Below are 17736 nucleotides of genomic sequence, written 5' to 3'. Positions count from 1 at the left end.
AAAAATAAATCAAATTGTGAGCTCCTTTTGGCAAAAGATGCAGAGACGAAGCTCACAGAGAGTGAAAAAACACACACAAACACACACACATAGGTATTTCTCGCCCTTTCAGTTGCAATCAATTTCTTCAATTTTGTGTAGTGTGAAAAGCAGCCTGAAGTGTTTGAAGTGTTTATGTTGAGCCTCGCCACATTGACAGAGATTAAGGAAAAGAGTCCAAGTTAAGATGCTCTTTAAGATGCTTTTTTCCCTACCTATTCTTAAGCAGTGTACAATGCCCATCACTGACTTGGAGCTAAACCCCTGTGAAAGCACCAGGGAGGTTCCAAGGACCTGGGGCAACTGAACAGCATGTGTGTTGAACTTGAGACAGTGTGATACTACTTACTGCAATTAAGCTAAAAAATATTATCATGAATATAGAGATACAGCTATTATTTTGGGTCTCCGATGTGGCTACAGAAACTACGTACAGGATACAAGTGTTTCGCTGAAAGCAAAGGGGTCAATCATAATCAGATGTATTTCCATACTTACAGTAGGAGTGGAAGAAAATACTTTGAAAGTAAAAAAAAGGCAAAAAATGTAACTATGCATTATCTATGCACTGAGTATCTATGCACATTAATCCATGCTCAGTTTATGATATACTTGCCACTTGTCATGTTCCTGTGCTTGATTTGCTATAATGTGTACTCAAATGAGGCAAGGAGACCAATTATGACACAGATGTCAATCAGTAGCGCGTTTCATCTTAATTATAACAGTCAGAAACATCCTGCCAGTTAGCTCAAAGCCTGTTAAAGCTCCGACTCACTTACTGAGTTTGATAAGGGCATTTCAAGAGGCTGACCTGAGAGTCTAGGACCAGAGGGACAACAGACTGAAACTGTCAGGGCCAATTCCGCTGGCTAGCAGTTCCCTGTCCCATGGAAAAGGTTAGGAAATCTTCTCCTCTCGAGGAAAATGCCAAAAAAGCCTGACACAGACGTATGAGCAATCTGATATTTGCCCTACCCGGCTGATTTTTCACGCTAGTCTTCCTAGACATCACAATAGTGAGTTTGAGACAACTCAAAGACATGGAATCACCTTGCAAGCAGCGAGACTGGGTCCAATCAGCCGTTTAGTGTGGGCTGAGCTGGAGGAACACATGGTAGAGCATGCTGGGAAGGCACCACAGTTGCAAATGTGCTTAGAGAACACTCAGAAAGAAGGAGGCACCACAAACCCAACAGGCAAACACACATACACACACACACACACACACACACACACCAAACACACACACACATTCGGGGAATGGCCAAAGCTCTTAATGACTGAGGGGAAGTTGACTTCTGCCCACTGTCTATCTCCTCACCGAAGAGAAAATGTCCACATCACCATCCAAGTCTCAGCTGCATTGTGGGGGAGAGGCAGGATTCAGTCTCAGCCACTTCAGGGTAATGCAAATGACTTTAATATGTTAAGAAGATTAAACTGGATAAATGTCTCGATACATTTTTTTTGAAAAGCCACATAAACCTCTAGTGTTTTTTTGAGGGGGGGGGGGGGGGTATGTGAGTCAGTTTAAATGATCAACACAAAGCCCCTAAAAAACCCAATGCGATTGGCTGAGGAAAATTGGGCTTATTGGAGATTTTGCATTTTTAAGCTTCTTGGATGTAAGACCATCCCACTTCTTTCTTATTATTTTTAAACATCAACCCTAAGGACAACAAAAAATGCAGACAGACACAGGTCACAATCTCCTATCTACATGCTTCGACTCATCAATTAGGTTTGCTTGTCTTCTCCTGGTTTCTGATTGCAAAAAGTCGCTTAGGGCTTTTGTCAGTCCACTAGATTCATAATTCACATTGATGGATGGTAAAAAAAAAAAGAATAGAAGAAATAAGTGCAAAGTATTTCTACAAAGTCACAAACTTAAATGTACAGTAATCAGAATGCTGACTGCTGTTTATTTACCAATTTCGCCTTTGTATTGTACACATAATGCAACTTGGTTTCCATGGCAATGGCTTGAGATAATGAAATCTAAGTCTAATAATATTTCCCATTAATTCCGCAGGTCAACACACAAACAGCCTTGTGTGGCTTTGTTCAGGCAAGCAAACAGCTCTCAGAGGTGGAGTGGAGCTACGTAGGGAGAACAATTAGCATGCCGTGGAGCTACGCTAACACAAGGAGATGTAATGTCATAAACGTCTGTGTGTGTGTGTGTGTGTGTGTGTGTGTGTGTACACGTGTGTGTGTGTGAGTGTTCAAATGAAAGAGATAGAGAGAGAGAGAGTGAGAGAGAGAGAGTGAGACAGAGAGAGAGAGAGAGAGAGGGAGAGGGGGAATGGAACAAAATAATGTAAAGGGATTAACAAATCATTTGCATAACATTTCCACCGCTTCCAAAAAGCACAGGATCAGAGGGACCGACGGGGAAAGTGACGGCTGCTGAGGGCTCACAAGCGAGCGAGAGTCTCCTATTGGGGAACAAATCCAGATGAGATCAGCTGTGGTGTATCTTAAAATTGGAGATGTGTGTTGTGCACCAACACAAATAGCTAGAGGTCTTTTATCCCGCTCCAGTGCTGGATGCATGGGTAGAGGGGTAGAGGGAGCCAACGCTGTCTCAATTGACCCTCTATAGCACACAAGAAACACAGGCTTAGTTTTTAGACAGTAATTAAGACAGAATTATCAAAATCTGAGCTGCTTTTTTTTTCAAAATGGTGTGAAAAAAAAAAAATCATTGTTGTGACCCGATGATATCGCGCTGACACTAATACAGCATGTGGTCTAGGCGACAGTCGCGACGCTATTTGGAAGGGTACGGCTAAGAACCGGCGATGAGATTAAGCGTAAAGCCCAAAAATATCCATCTCGGTGCCAGGTGTCTCTCTCTCTCTCTCTCTCTCTCTCTCTCTCTGTCTCTCTCGATCCTCCTTTTCTGCTCGCGCTCGGCTCGCTGGGAAGAGGAAAATGGGGACAACGCCGAGGAGCGAGGAGAGTAAGATGAGCCCTAAGGCTATTCTTATGATGGGGGGGGAATCAGGAGATTGGGCCTGTTACTGGAACTAAAACCCAGGGCTGAACTATACCGTCAGCAGCAGATTAGGATTCAGGAGCCGTAATCCCTCTGACAAAACTCTTCTGTGAAGAATAACTCTCAACATTTAAACTTCAACTTTTAAAAACAAAAACAATCAACAAACACTGTGCTTCACTTACAAACAGGCACACATACTCATACACACGCACACACACACACACACACACACACACACACACACACACAAACACACACACACTAAACTTTAATGCAAAAAGTTATGAAGTGACTGGAATAAGAGAGACACATCTGCTAATTTGCCCTTGCAGTGTTGAGGTCGACGTTTGCAGTTCTACCTGTCGCTGCGCACAATTACTCGCAGTATGAAACACTGAACGTCGTGTAAGCCTACTCGTCTCTCCCAAAACTATTTTTTCCCCAATCTCCAGACAGACAGATAAAGAAAGAAGAAAAAACATAGAGGCTTACAATTACTCAGAGAAAGAGAAAGAAAGAAAGAAAGAGAGTGAGAGAGAAAGCGAGAGAGAGAGAGAGCGAGGGAGCGAGAGAGAGAGAGTGCTTTAAATGGGGAGTGGGCAGCCTCTCTTAAACAGCTTGGAGCCCGGTGACATTTTGTTTCGTGTTTCAGCGAAAGGCTCTGCCAGATAGGATCCAGCATTTCTCGTTAGCGCAAGTGTTAATTACTTGGGCTGTCTGAGCGTGCTCCCTTGGTCTAGCCTGAAGTGACTCGGTGGCAAATGCTAGACGCACTGCCTGGTTAGTATAAATAGAAAATTTAATTTCTGTATGTTTATCCTGCCATGCACAGGAGCAAAGGCACATTCTGGAGCAGGTTATTGAGTCTGCAGGTTCCAAATGATCCCCCTGCTCAATGTATATGAGCTGACAACACCAAGCATGTTTCCACTTTAATGAGATCTTAAAATTGGAACTAAAATAAAATAATAATAAAAAAAAAATCGGGGGCTTTTTCAGCCTATCAGTGTCATTCTACTCTCTGCACTGTAAGAGGTGGACAACAGGGATGCTCTTCTGCATGATAAAGAGACGACGGACTCATCCATAATCTGTTCCTGAAAAACCAAACATTAATTGAACGCTACGGGAACTGAGCAGGCCTCACGTCTTCATTATGTTTAATTGATTAATTGATATTCTGTTGCGGATATGACATAATCTCACTGTAGCCTACAGTAAATCCACTTCAAATCCAGCAGAGTCAAATGAGAGAAATAATGAGGCGCTCACACAGCTCCACTTCAGCGGCCTCCATCGCAGCTCATTCATGCATTAGAAAGGCATCCACTTCACACTCTGTGTGGCCACACAGTTACATGCTTAAAGGTACACTTAGCGATCTGTGACTTTAAAGGTAGAGTCTGTGATCTTTCTGATCCAGTAGACTTTTTTTGTTATATTTTTCTCCTCACAGACCTCTCTAGCTGTTGGTTATATGTGTTCCAAGAAAAAAAGAAAACCATCTTGCTCTGAAAATGGAAAATAAACAAAGTGGCTTGGCCCAAATGCACAACTCTCAATCAATATGTTGCTTTAGGAGCACGGAAGAGCATTGGATAATTCTATTATCCACTGAGTCTATCAAATATCAACATTTCCTCAGAATCACATAGTACACCTTTAAATAAGCACTGAAATGCATAAGTGTACACAACTATTTGGCCAAAACCACATTTTGTAACAATATAAAGCTACAGTACAGTATACAGAGGAGTGAATGAAGAACTTGTTCTGTACGTGAGTGTGCTGAATAACCCACAGGAGTTGTGGGTGTTCATCAGTTCCTTATATATATAGCAAACATGTAGTTGTGAACATGTGTGTATGGTGGCCGTTATCCAAGACTGCTTGAGTGGGTAGGAGGAACCTCCCCTGAGCCAGAAGACACAGGCTGAGTTGCAGAAACTCTAATGCTTCAGGCTCTCTGTAGACATCCATCCTTCTGCTAACAACTCACTAAGACTTGGTTTAACACTAGTTTCACACTATCCAGATTCTCACTAATAATGAGACACACCACATCTATACATGGGCTTTTCACAGTTAGGATGTTGTAAAGTGTCTGTTTTAACACAAACAAGGAGACAGGGAAAACAAAGTGATCAGTTGAATGATGAAAAAAACAGAGGGATGATGAAAAAAAGAAAAACAAAGGTAAGAGATACACAAACAGTTTCATGGTGGTGAGAACAAGACCCAGAAGAAATCGCCTGGGACACACAAGAAGTACAGTAGAGTTCGGAGGTCGGGGGTTTTCTCCTGCAGACGGGAGCCCTCACCAGGGGTGCTGTTCCTCACCCCTGAGCCCCCTCGCTCGCCCGTCTTCTCCGCCAAGGACGAACTTCACACGCACGCTGGCCACCGCTCGCTCGCCGCTCGCTCGCCGCTCTCGCCCCGCTGGGCTGCGTCCCGGGGCCGAGGGGAGGCGGCGCGCTCGGCAGGGCCCCGGCTTCTTACACAACATGTAAATCATCCTCTCCTGGTGGAAACGTGGATTATGTGGCTTATTGCCTCTCTCCGTTCAACTGAATATGCATAATCAATCCTGCGCTTTCCCGCAAAACAGCAAGTAGTAACTCTTTCTCCGCAGCGAGAGAGGGAGGGTGAGTGGAGAGTGAATCATGCGCGCGTTGTGTAAGAGCGAGGCGCAGACTGCATCAATGGGGTCATAGGTCATTCTCATATGGCCATTACAGTGACAGACAAGGACATTAGTGGGGGTAGAGACCGGATCCGGAATCTTCTAGAAATGAGCTTTCATAATTCCGCACCGCACAAAACACCCACCTGCAGGATTTTCTATTAGGCAGACATCACGTTTTTTTTCACGTTCTCTTCTCTACTCCTGATCTCTCTGTCTCATCAAGTAATTGCAACAACTCCGGCGCGTCATGCATCAGGCGTGAGAAGCGCCTTCAGACACCTAAATATACACAGCTGACTTTTTCTCGGCTGAATGGGGACGAAACGAGGACAGTCGCCCACTGAAAATTAAAAAAAGACAGAGAAGCGCCGTTTTTTTTTTTTTTTTTTTTTTTTCATCCACCCCAACAGGAAGACCTTTCAGGAATCGGAATCCTGCATGGGTGGACGTGTAGGCTTTCCCTGGGAAAGACAGGGTCTGCTGGAGAGGAACCCCACCCTCGGAAAGCTTGGCTGTGCCAAGGCTGGAGAGGGTGAGTGGGCAGGCTCGCTCTGCGACGGCACAGCCTGCCGTGGGCACTGCCAAGCTTAGCGCTGCTTAATGCTGCTTGCTGGTGCTACTGCTACTGATGCCCGCTGTCGTCATCAGGAGGAAGGAGCTGGCTAGAGAGAAGAAGGATACGATTCACCAAAATAATAATAATAATAATAAAAAAAAAAGTTTATGAAATGCTTGGGGGGGGGGGGGGGGGGGGGGTCGTATTCAAATTCTTTCAACGCCTCCACATGGTTCAAGCAAAGCGAACAAAATCATTCACAGAGACAGCGAGCAAGTGAGAGGGAGGAGGGAGAAAAAAGGAAATATATAGCCAGAGAGAGGAAATATATAGCCAGAGAAAGGACATACTGTATATAGCCACAGAGATGGAGAGCGGCTATTACTGAGCAACATTGTAAGCAAGCTGAAGTGATCACGAGAGTCAGGTATAATCGCAGTAATACCTTAAGCTCATCTGTGCTCCTTTTCATTTAAAACACCCAGTGCAATCAAAAATCCACGAAAAAGCCAAAACATCACATGGACACTTCAGTGTGAACCTGCACGTCCAGCAATCCACAGCACCTATGCAAGTACACTACACATTGTATGAAACGAGAGCCTTTCCAATTTTCAAACATTTCATCAAAAGTAAACTTCTTTTCCATTTATCCACAGCATTAAAGACCTGAACACCCTCCAAATAGTCATATTTGCCAACATACATTTTTCTTCACGTTGAAATACACTGGATAAATGTGACAGGATGGTATGTGAAGGGGTTGTACATTCCGTGATAAAAAGGCTCAAGTTATCCATGTGCTAAAGTTACTGACTTATCATGCCTTCAATTAGGATTGTCATTTGCAATGATGTATGCGTGTTAAAACTTTAATGAAAAACAGTTATTCCTGTCTAAATTGTGTGATGTGTGTGTGTGGGGGGGGGGGGGGGGGGGTTGATTTGTCTTCTTTTGATTAAGGAGGCGATGAAACAACAGCCCTGGTTCCTCTCCCCATCTTTGTGACTGTGTGGTGGTCTGGATACATCCCCACATATATTGAATACACTCTTAGAATAAAATGCGCTACATAGAATCCTTTTTGAAGGATTCATCAAAGTAGCTCCAGGGTTCTTTAAAGAGGAACAATGCAGGATTGGCGATTTCATCTCTGGTTTCGGTTTTCGTTTTCGCTTTTTTTTTTTAAATTTATTTAAGAGAGGGACAATGTACATTAATCAACATGCCCCAATGGAACATGTAAATGCACCAGATTTAGTCAAAGACTATTTTCCATCTGCAGTCCCTGGCAGGTTGATGTTTAAAAGAAGACAGATGAAGAAAAAAGACATAAAATATGTATACAGACATACAATCACAAGTAATACAAGCACTACATACTGACATAGCCAGAAAACAGACTAGGATGACAGATGTAGCAACATACCAGCATAAGAGAATGGGTAGGAAAAATAAAAGACATAAAACATAAAATAGATTAAACACAGAGCTTACACAGCAGTCAGACAGCTCACAAATGCAGACAAAAAGATGGTGAAACCACATTACTTGTGAGTGCATATTTGTTTGTCCAGTAGCCATTGTTTTATGGATTTAGTGAATTGGTTTATGCTTGTGCTGCTCCTAAACTGTATTGGTATGGTATTCCAAGTGTGTGCAGCTCGGTAAGAGAAGGCTGACTGGGCAAAAGCTGTTTTTCTGTATGGTATTTTGCAGTCCCCTCTAGTAAAGGATCTTGTGCTTGTGTTTAGATTTTGCTTGATGAACTCATTGAGTGGAGGTGGGGCTAAGCCATGAAAGATCTTATAGACTAGCACTATATCAGCAAGCTTAATCATGTTTTCCCAGTTGAGGAACTCATATTTTGCTAAAACATTACAATGATGATAAGCATTTGGTTTCTTATCCAGTGTTTTCAAAGCCTGCTTATAAAGCTTTTCTACTGGTTGTAGAGTTGTTCTTGATGCCTGTGTCCAGCTGGTAAGACAGTAGTTTATGTGTGACAGTATCATAGAATGCATATACAACTTAGATGCTTCAGTTGTTAAATTATTCCTTATGTATCTAAAATTGTTAAGATTGAATTTTATTCTGTGTACAACCTTCTTCACTTGGGTTTTAAAAGTGAGTTGTGAATCAATTACTATACCAAGGTACTTATATTCGTTCACAACTTGTAACTTTCTCCCTGCAACTAGTACAACAACTAGTTTTATGCTTGCATATTTCTCTGCAGAGCTTCCCCGACAGCTTTAGCGTGTATATTTATACATATATAGGCTATATATAAATATATAAATTGCAAGCGTGGTTCTTCTTGTTCCTTACGCGTCTCTGACTTCCAGATGTAAACAGCAGACGATCGTTTATCAGAAAGTTGCAAGGTTGTAATAGCGGATAGGGACACCGGGGGCGGGAGGAAATGTGACTGTTTTCGATAAAACTGGTCAGTCAAGCAAAACAACGATTTCTAAGCGATTTTATGACTATGAAAAAGTTGCATAGGGTCTCTTTAAAGCCTGCGTGGTTATAAAATCCAGCTGAAGGTGGTGAGAATTGTGGAGAAGGTTATTCTGAATGTTGAGTGTTAAATGTTGTTCACCACTCCAGTACAATCAATCACATGTTCTAATAATACTTCCTAGATGTTTTCTAGTTATCACTGAGGCTACAGTACATTCATTTTTCCATGGTGCCTACAGAGGGCAAATCCCGTGAGTCAAGAAATGATTTAGTCTTTCCTTGGTTCATAACGGATGTTTGGACATAGCGTTCATTATAGTCATTTCTATAAATATTTTTCAGTTTCACATGTAAGCTTGTGTCATTTTGGGTCTTGTATTTTCGAGAGTTCTTTCTGCTTTGTGCCAATAATGTAGCTGCTTTTGTACACAATTCATAGATTCTTGCTATATCTTGATTTTCCCTACTTCTTTCTCTAGTAGTTCATCTATTTTATGTTCATGTTTGTGTTATCTCTTTTAATTGTTGCTGTACCTTATCATTTGGATTTTCTTATGATTATGTTTTGTTGTCTTTAGCTCAGCAAGAAGTGACTGATACTGTGCCATCTTTGCTTTTAAAGCTACAAGCCATTGGTATTAATGTGTCTTGTATGGCTGTCTTTAAAGCATCCCACAGTATAATTGGATCAGTTTCACCATTGTCATTTTCCTCTAGATAGCTCTGAAACTCTGTTTTGATGTGTTCTATTAGACACATTGTTCATCATTCCCACATTCAATCTCCCCATCTCTCTCTCTCTCTCTCTCTCTCTCTCTGCTTTTTAGACTGGTAAGTATCGGTGGCCACACCTATTCGACATCCTTTAATTCTGTCTCAGGCAGTCCATAATAAACAGACTACCCGTGAATAAACAAAATACATGGCTGTGTAGTGGCTATAGTCTTTTTCTGAAGGGTGAGAATCCCTCCATACTGTATATCAAAAAAAGCCCATTTTCTCCCATGCATTGTTTACTAATGTTGTTTACCAATGTCTTTTTTTTGTTTCTTATTTCTTTCCCTACTTGTTGTATCAAGATCATAGTCCAGTTTCTCATTGAGATTAGGCTACCACAGATGCACATGCTCTCAGCTTCTAAAGCAATAATATCAAACAGAGATTTAAAGTAGTGTTGATCACTACTATAACTATTTAAAGAATTGTTTATTCAGGTGGTGCATAAATATTCATAGCTCTAATCATGTCCTGATCAACTGTTAACATCTTTATCTTTTATTTCCTTAAATTTGGTTGAATTTGATATTAGAACTGCAACTCATCTTTGCCGTGCTGTGTGAAAGATGATTTTCTGAATCCAAATCTTTTAATTTTCTCACGTTGAGTTTGTAACAAGTGGGTTTCAAAAAATAAATAATGTAAATTTCAATAAATAAATAAAAGATTTGAATCTTTCCTTTATCCCATTGGCCATTACATTAGGTTTTGTGACTGGGTTTCCTATAAGCCATTGACATTTTAAGACCTTAACCTTAATCTCTTCACATGTCACGATCATTAGAATGATCAGTCTTTATGCTAATTTTAACTTCACATCCCTTCAGGCCAACATTTGAACAAACCTGAACAATACACAAGCCTCTGATTAACAAAGAGAAAAACTATGACTTCAGCTGAAGAAATGAAGAGTGACCTCCGTAACTCATTATTCAATATCACCCGGAGTGAAGAAATACTCTTTTCTGATTGGCTGGTGGGGTGGCTATTAATTCTGAATAACGGAACAAAAGCAGCAAAAAAAGGTTTAATCACCATTCCATAATCAATACTTTGAATATAACAACAGTATGATGACAGTTGAGTGTGGAACATAGATATATCTATGGCCTGGAAACACGATTTACAACAATGGAATCAACTGTCCATGCCATCACTGTTAGGGCCAAGGAAAGTTGTACAACAAACTGAAAAATGTGGCTTCTTTTTAAATGGAATCACTTGTTTCCTTTGCGTGCCATAAAGGCATGACTATTGCCTACTGTATGGTGCCAACCGGGTGCTACGTGGGAAAACCTTTGGGGGCCTTCGAAGTCAAGGTGTCCTGTTTTACGGAATTAATGGACTCGGGCGTAGCACACTTTCTCTGCCTCGCCCTTGCCCATTACTTCCGTATATGACCCCCCTGGTTAAATAAAGGACAAATTATATTTCTTTAAAAAGTATAACAGGATACCTCGGTGGCCATTAGCCTAGGCCTATCCCTTACTTAACATCCCTTTCATTTTGGGAGGGAAAGCCACAAGAGTTGCATCAATGGTTGCCGTTGCAAGAGTTGATCAATGGTTGCAAGAGTAGATCAATGGTTGCAGCATACCCATCGAACCAGCATATCAAATAAACTGAATAATTAGCCCATTTCATTATCTCCATTTATCTAGTAGCAGGTTAGCCTGGCTAGCGCCTACCACTTCTCAATGAGACGTAATCTGGCAACCAAACGTTCATTTTCTCGTATTTGAAAAAAATGCCCAGATCCGTTCATTGGCCGCCAAGGATGTCTATCAAATGCGTCTGTGCATAGCTCATCATCGTCTTGCTTTCCCCCCTGTTCTGTGATTGGTCCCCTATCTGAGGCAAAAATTAGGGCGGTAGTTTCCAAGCTGCCTTAGCAGCGTTAATCAAATCGTGCGCAAGGCAGCATGGGAACACCCAGGCAAGTAGCAGGTAGGTAGTCATTAGGTCTAATACATGGATCTGTCTAACTTGTACATAATTGTAGTTAGTTAAATGCTACCAATCAAAGACAACCATTCTCATTTTCCCCATGATAATGATTAAACTGCAATTGACTACATCGTTCTTACTGCATATTTCAGCCCTGTAGTCACCTGCATCGTGACTGCGCAGCTACATACCAGCTGGCTACCATTACATTTGGCTCAATATCAACGGTTATGAAGTCATTCAGAATTGCTGACAGCACCTTTAACAATAACTGATTTTTACCGCTGACACATTTAACTTATTCCTTTAGCTCATTCTGAGAAGTATGGGTTAATTGAGATGGAAAATGTGTCAGATTTTGAGCTTATGAAATGCTGGTGTAACGTTGGTAGCCTATGCAATGCTCTCACAGAATCTTGACCTGATACTAGAGCCAAGAGAGTCTAGAGTGTGATCCTACATAAGAAAACCGAAAAACTCCTTTGAACCGCATCTACAGTCATGGCTGTTGAATAAGGAGACATGGACAGGAAATGTGTTCACTTTTCTCATAGATAGGCCTACTGTAAGTCATCTTAGCATGGCAATTATTTTGTCATATACAGTATTTGCTGTTAGATCTCTTAGTTGACCAAAATGTGCCTTCAAACATGTGTCAGTGAGTAAAGGGAGAATCTGACAATTTGACAATCTGACGGCTTGGTTAGTTTTGTTTCTTATTGGTATTGTTAAGTCTAAAGTCGACTGGGCACATGGTGCACAGTCAGAGATTAATATAAAAATATCTTCTTAAGAGCCTTTCATTAAGTATAAAGTATGGCAACCTGTTCCTGGTCAAGCTGATAACATAGTTTTGTACATTAGGTCACTTTATGGGGGCGCTGTGGCACAACAGGCTACAGCGCTCGTGCCATGTACGGGTCCGAGTGTCATGGGGACCCAGGTTCGAATCCGGCCTGCGGTCATTTCCCAATCCCACCCTATCTCTCTCTCCCACTTGCTTCCTGTCTCTCTCCACTGTCCTATACAAATAAAGGCAAATATATATATATATATTAAAAAAAAGAAGGTCACTTTATATGATCCTGTGGCCCATCTTGATGAATAAATGATATGCTTTACATTTACTGTGATGATTCTATGACTTCTATATGACTCGAGCAGCTTGAGAGAACAAAGGAGAGGTCAAAGGTGAGCCACTTGGATATATAAAACAATAGATAACTTCAGAGTAAAAAATGGAAAAGAAAGAGAACACATTTTGTAACCACACCAGAGAAATGGATTAGTTTGTTAAAAAATAAATTGTCACTATTTAGCGCAATGTGAACCCTTGCATGCTATACACACCTCTTTTGTGTCAGACATCAATTAAGATACATATTATATTCAATAATTACTCACATTCCTTCCCATAATGCATAATGAATAATGTCTGTTAATCACACATACCAATTAAAAATGAACTAAATACGTTGGGGACCTAACCCTAAGTCAGTCTCAACTGATGACTTCCTCAGAATTAATAGAGTGAATTTACAGAGTGAGAGTGAGAAAGCGCATAACTATGAAACGACTTTTTCATTAAAGCTAAATCTAATCAAAAGAATCCTGGATTACAACTGAGAACCTGCTGTTTGACTGCTGCCATAAAACTACATGCAAACAACTCATTTGTGTCATCAACAACTAAAAACAATCACGTCTTCCGTGCCATTATGAGCTTCATGTGATATCACTTATTGTGAGGACTGGAATTATGCTTGAAATAATAACAATAACAATAAAAAAATATTGTGAAGTCATTTCTCTGATGACATAATTAAGATGTCATAGTGAACTTTGGTAACATAAGGGCAGTGGCCCCAAATGGGAAACTAACTTCATCTAATGTGGTGAGTCATTATTTAGAGGCTTTGGACAAGAAGATCTGTTGTTTTCCTTCGGCCCTTTTGCTTTTGTTGCTGGCCATAAAAGCCCATTTAGAAGCAGTTTCACTGGACCGCTGCCCATTGCACTCCATTATAATCGCCCGCCTTCCCCTTCAGCAGAGCAATGAAGTGGGTGTCTGTCGCAGTTGGGTTGGGCTGTGCGGGTGACAGCCAGCCAGCCACTGACCACTGTTCCAACGCTTGGCCCCCTCTCTCTCATTCTCATTCTCTCTCTCTCTCTCTCTCTTTTTCTCTATCGCTCTCTCTCACTTTCTCGTTCGCTCTCGCCATGCAAGTGAGCAGCAGTTGCTCCGACTGAGCAGTTACAAGGTGACAATGTGAGAGACACAAACCCCTTTACAGGATTAGGCCTGGTACACACACACACACACACACACACACACACACACACACACACACACACACACACAGAGAGACTCAATTGCACTCAATCCATGATCCCACTAGTAGACCCTCACATGTTGTATGTTTTTATAAGTGTCAACAGAAAGAGTGGGGGGAAGGGAGTGGGGCTGTATGTGTGGTGGGGGGTATAAGGGGTGAGATTACAGCTCAAAGCCCGGTAAATAAAGTTCGTATTGATTTGATCTCACATGTAATCTGTTTTGCTGTCTGCCACCAACTCCAGCAATAAAAGAGAATCATGTAAGACAGCATTATGGATAATACGACCATACATCAATTGGGGTTTAGAAGACACAAAGGCTATAGATCATGTTCAAACCAGACTGCTTAGCTACGGAATTTATAAACTACCTCCTAAAATTGAAGTGGCTTCCATTTTGGTTTCCAATTTACTGTGTATAGATACAGAGTTTTTCTTCTCTCAGAGTTGATTTAATTTCATTTTTTAGCTTCCTCAAAACTTTACCACCAGCAATGCCTGTCTTCGAAAGAGCATCTGCTTGGGTAAGTCTATTCCAGACCATATATTGCATTCCCTCCTAGATCAATCATGTTACATCGCCATATGTTTCACAATGTGAGATAATAGGGTTCAACAGGTAGACACAATGTACCACAGCTCACTGGATCTTTATGTTTTCTGAGTTGGTTTGCTGTGAGTGCATGAGATATGGCACCTTGACAAAGAGTTAAGTTTGTAAGCATGCAATATGATTATCATGATATGCACAATAGCAATTATCAAAATCTATAATCAATTTCATACAGTGGCAACATTCTGTTGCTGCATTCGATCAATTCAATAGTTTTGGTTACTGCATCTTATCCACATCATCCAATGTTAAAGTTTAAATGGGCACATGATGATGCAGAGTTACACAGTAAAACACTCTTAAACAAATGTGAAGCTCTACACAAGGACAAAATACTGCAGATATTAATGCTGAACTTAATCCTCCCTTTGCCATGAACCTGTCGTCTTCTTTATTGCACAGTTAGACTGTTGTGCCAGATGGAACATTTCTACAGTTAAACATGCAAGATTACTGTACATTAGACCCCCCAAGCCACATCCTTTCATGGCCATACATCTACACTGCATATCAAAATGTACATAAACTGCAAATGATGAAACTAACTCGCTTATATGCAGCATGCAATCTTTTCACATACAAAGATTAAACTTAAGTATAAATATATATGAATAGCCTATACAGATAATTTCATTTCATTACATGACTGATAACCAAAATGTTCGTTGTCTGAATTGCATTTGAAAGTCAGAAGAATTGTTATTGACTAAAAACTGGTCAAGTTTATGTCTAAATAACAGGGTAACTGCACCACCTTCTGGCTATCATTAGACATGACATGTCGGTGCATGAGCCAGTTACCTGTAAAATCCCACGGAAGTTAAAATAAACAATGAATGAATACACAATGTTTTGGTCAGATTTTCACCTAAACTATGCATTAAGCCATACCATTAAGAGAGAGACACACCTTTGTAGGCTATGTGTGACTATGTGCAGAGACAAAATCACACTGTACACATGTACACACACACACACACACACACACACACACACACACACACACACACACACACACACACACACACACACATACACACACACACACACACACACACACACACACACACACACACACACACACACACACACACACACACACACACAGTAGTAGCAGCACTAACCTTCTTAGCATTTGCCATTCTCACTTTTGGGGGGCCCCATTCCTTACTAATCTTCTGCCTCAGTCCTGGTGGGATGATCATACAGTCACTGATGTCAATCTCCGGGTATATAACTTCTAATCCGCCCCTTTGGAATCATGGAGATGGGGTATTAGACAACATCATCTCAAGTGTCTCCTTCATAAAAGTGAACAGATACAATGTAACTATCTATGGTTAGCATCTGTATCTCTCTGCACTTTATTTTTCTTGTGGTTTTGTCTAAATTGATGGACATGGCAAGCCCTATGCTGTAGGAGAGTGAGTAGGTTCGACTTTCTTCCACCCCTGGTTATGACTAAGTAGCCAATGGTCTTCAGAGTATTCCTACACCCTGGCAAATGAGAGGAGTCAGCCTACAGACACACTTTCACATGAATGTTCTTTTGGATGATTGAGCTTGTGGGCAATGGTGAGCATCATTTCTGTGGTTCTGTGCACTTGGACTTTGCATCAAAATGAGCTTTCAGAAGCAAGCTTGTGCCCTCACTCTAGCCAAAAGAGAACCAACAAGGTGAAAATTCCTTCAATGCCACACCTAAGCCAATATAAATATTGTCTAGCCTATTGGACATTTACAATAGGCCTGTAACTCATGGTTTGTAGTTAGCTATGTGCAAACTTACTGGCAAAATTGTGCATCTGAGAGACTCAGTGTTTCTGAGGCCTTCGCTTCACCAGTTGGCAGGTGTGCTATGAAAGCACAGACAATGGCCCCAATGGCATGAACCTTTAAACACCACATCACGACCTGGTGATGACATTAATCATGGTCAAAATCTACCAGTAACTGCCATGTCATAGACCGTATTCATATGCCAACAAAGTTCTTATTTGACATCGTTCAGAACTACATCAACTTCAAGATTTGTTTGTTTTGAGATATATTTTAGGGCTGCAAATCCTACTAATTAAGTTATAGTCTTGAATATAATAAGGCAGCTTCTTTGAACCTCACAGTGCTCAACCAGTTTGGCGTCCCACATTTAGCGTTCACATCTTGAATTTACCCAGCGCCTTCCCCCAGACTGGACCTATGATGAACACTTCGTTATTTCATGCTTCATTGTTAATGAATGCTTAATTAATGCTGCTGTCTGAGCCACGATCTTTGCATAAAGGAAACTCACAAAAGGTGGCAAGGTAGACCTGGTCTAGACTTTCATGCCAGTGACTCTCAAAAGACAGCCTCCCAGTCGCTAAATTAGCACCCTTACATGCAGTGGATTATATTAATCCCACATGACTGTCAACTTCACCTTTTGAAGTGTAACATTTTCATTTTACTGAGCACGTACCTTTTTGCGGGAAAATGCCATTACTATTGGTCTACTGCCAAGTGGCAAACACCAAATGTTTGTTTTGGTGTTGAACTGTGAAGTAGGCCTATCTAATTTGTCACGTGCAGATTTTAAATCGATTCAAACTCGCACTCACACGATTTTTCCTTTCCTAGTTTTCTGTTGGACGGTAATTTGCCACCACCCTGTGGACAAAGTGATAACTTCAGGTTCTAAAAGTAGGTTTAAGCCTACTAGTACTAAAATAGCCGAAAGGACATCTTCATGTTTATGTTTTTAGTTGAAAAGTTTTGATCTGATTTGGTTACTAAAATGTTCTACATGGTCACATGAACTGCATGTGTTCAGCCTCGGTTGCTGTTTGTCATAGCCTATACTGCAAGTAGCCTATACTGTAGCTGCAGCTTTAGGTTATTAATGGTAATCTTTGCAGACAATAAGCCCTACCAGGGAGAATACAGTATACAACACACAAAACACACACAATGGCAGTTACCTGGAAGGGTGATATACGGATAATTTCCCTCTTCTGACGTGGAATCTTGTGTGTAATGATGAGCTATATTGTCGCACTGAATAGCCAGTCGTTCCCCTCGAAGTGACTCGTTTGTTTACTCTTGGTGTCTTGTTTCATTTTAATTTAAGACGGAAGCAATGGTCGACGGCTGTGCAATCAAAACGAAATGGTAGGCCTACCAAACTTGTATAACTTGCCTACTTGTGCAAACATTAATAAATTAATCAACCAGAAACACACACACAAGTTAACTCTAAATGCCTTATAGGCCAGTCAATCTAGCGTTTGACCCATAACTAATTGCAATAGTAATCCTTCCAAGTTTTT

The 17736-nt window shown here is 41.0% G+C and overlaps 1 protein-coding gene across 3 annotated transcripts in view; it reads right to left on the bottom strand.

The window, feature by feature from the left end:
• Positions 1-17518, bottom strand: part of LOC134089512 (phosphatidylethanolamine-binding protein 4) — a 77938-nt gene extending 60420 nt beyond the window's left edge. The window contains exons 1-3 of one of the 3 annotated variants that reach the window (XM_062543956.1): positions 17389-17518; positions 16218-16342; positions 15553-15679 (exon numbers count right to left, since the gene is read on the bottom strand). In XM_062543956.1, the coding sequence (XP_062399940.1) occupies positions 15553-15679; positions 16218-16336 (246 nt within the window). In that variant the 5' untranslated portion in view covers positions 16337-16342; positions 17389-17518. Of the gene's footprint in view, positions 1-15552; positions 15680-16217; positions 16343-16889; positions 17003-17388 lie in introns of those variants that run through there. The other 2 variants (XM_062543955.1, XM_062543957.1) reach the window with 2 other exon arrangements.
• Between the last annotated feature and the right edge of the window lie 218 nt (positions 17519-17736).

The sequence above is a fragment of the Sardina pilchardus genome, chromosome 8, assembly GCF_963854185.1.
Source record: "Sardina pilchardus chromosome 8, fSarPil1.1, whole genome shotgun sequence".
Lineage (NCBI taxonomy): Eukaryota > Metazoa > Chordata > Actinopteri > Clupeiformes > Clupeidae > Sardina > Sardina pilchardus.
The sequence above is the reverse complement of the archived record's forward strand: the minus strand, read 5'-3'. Positions and strand labels throughout refer to the sequence as shown.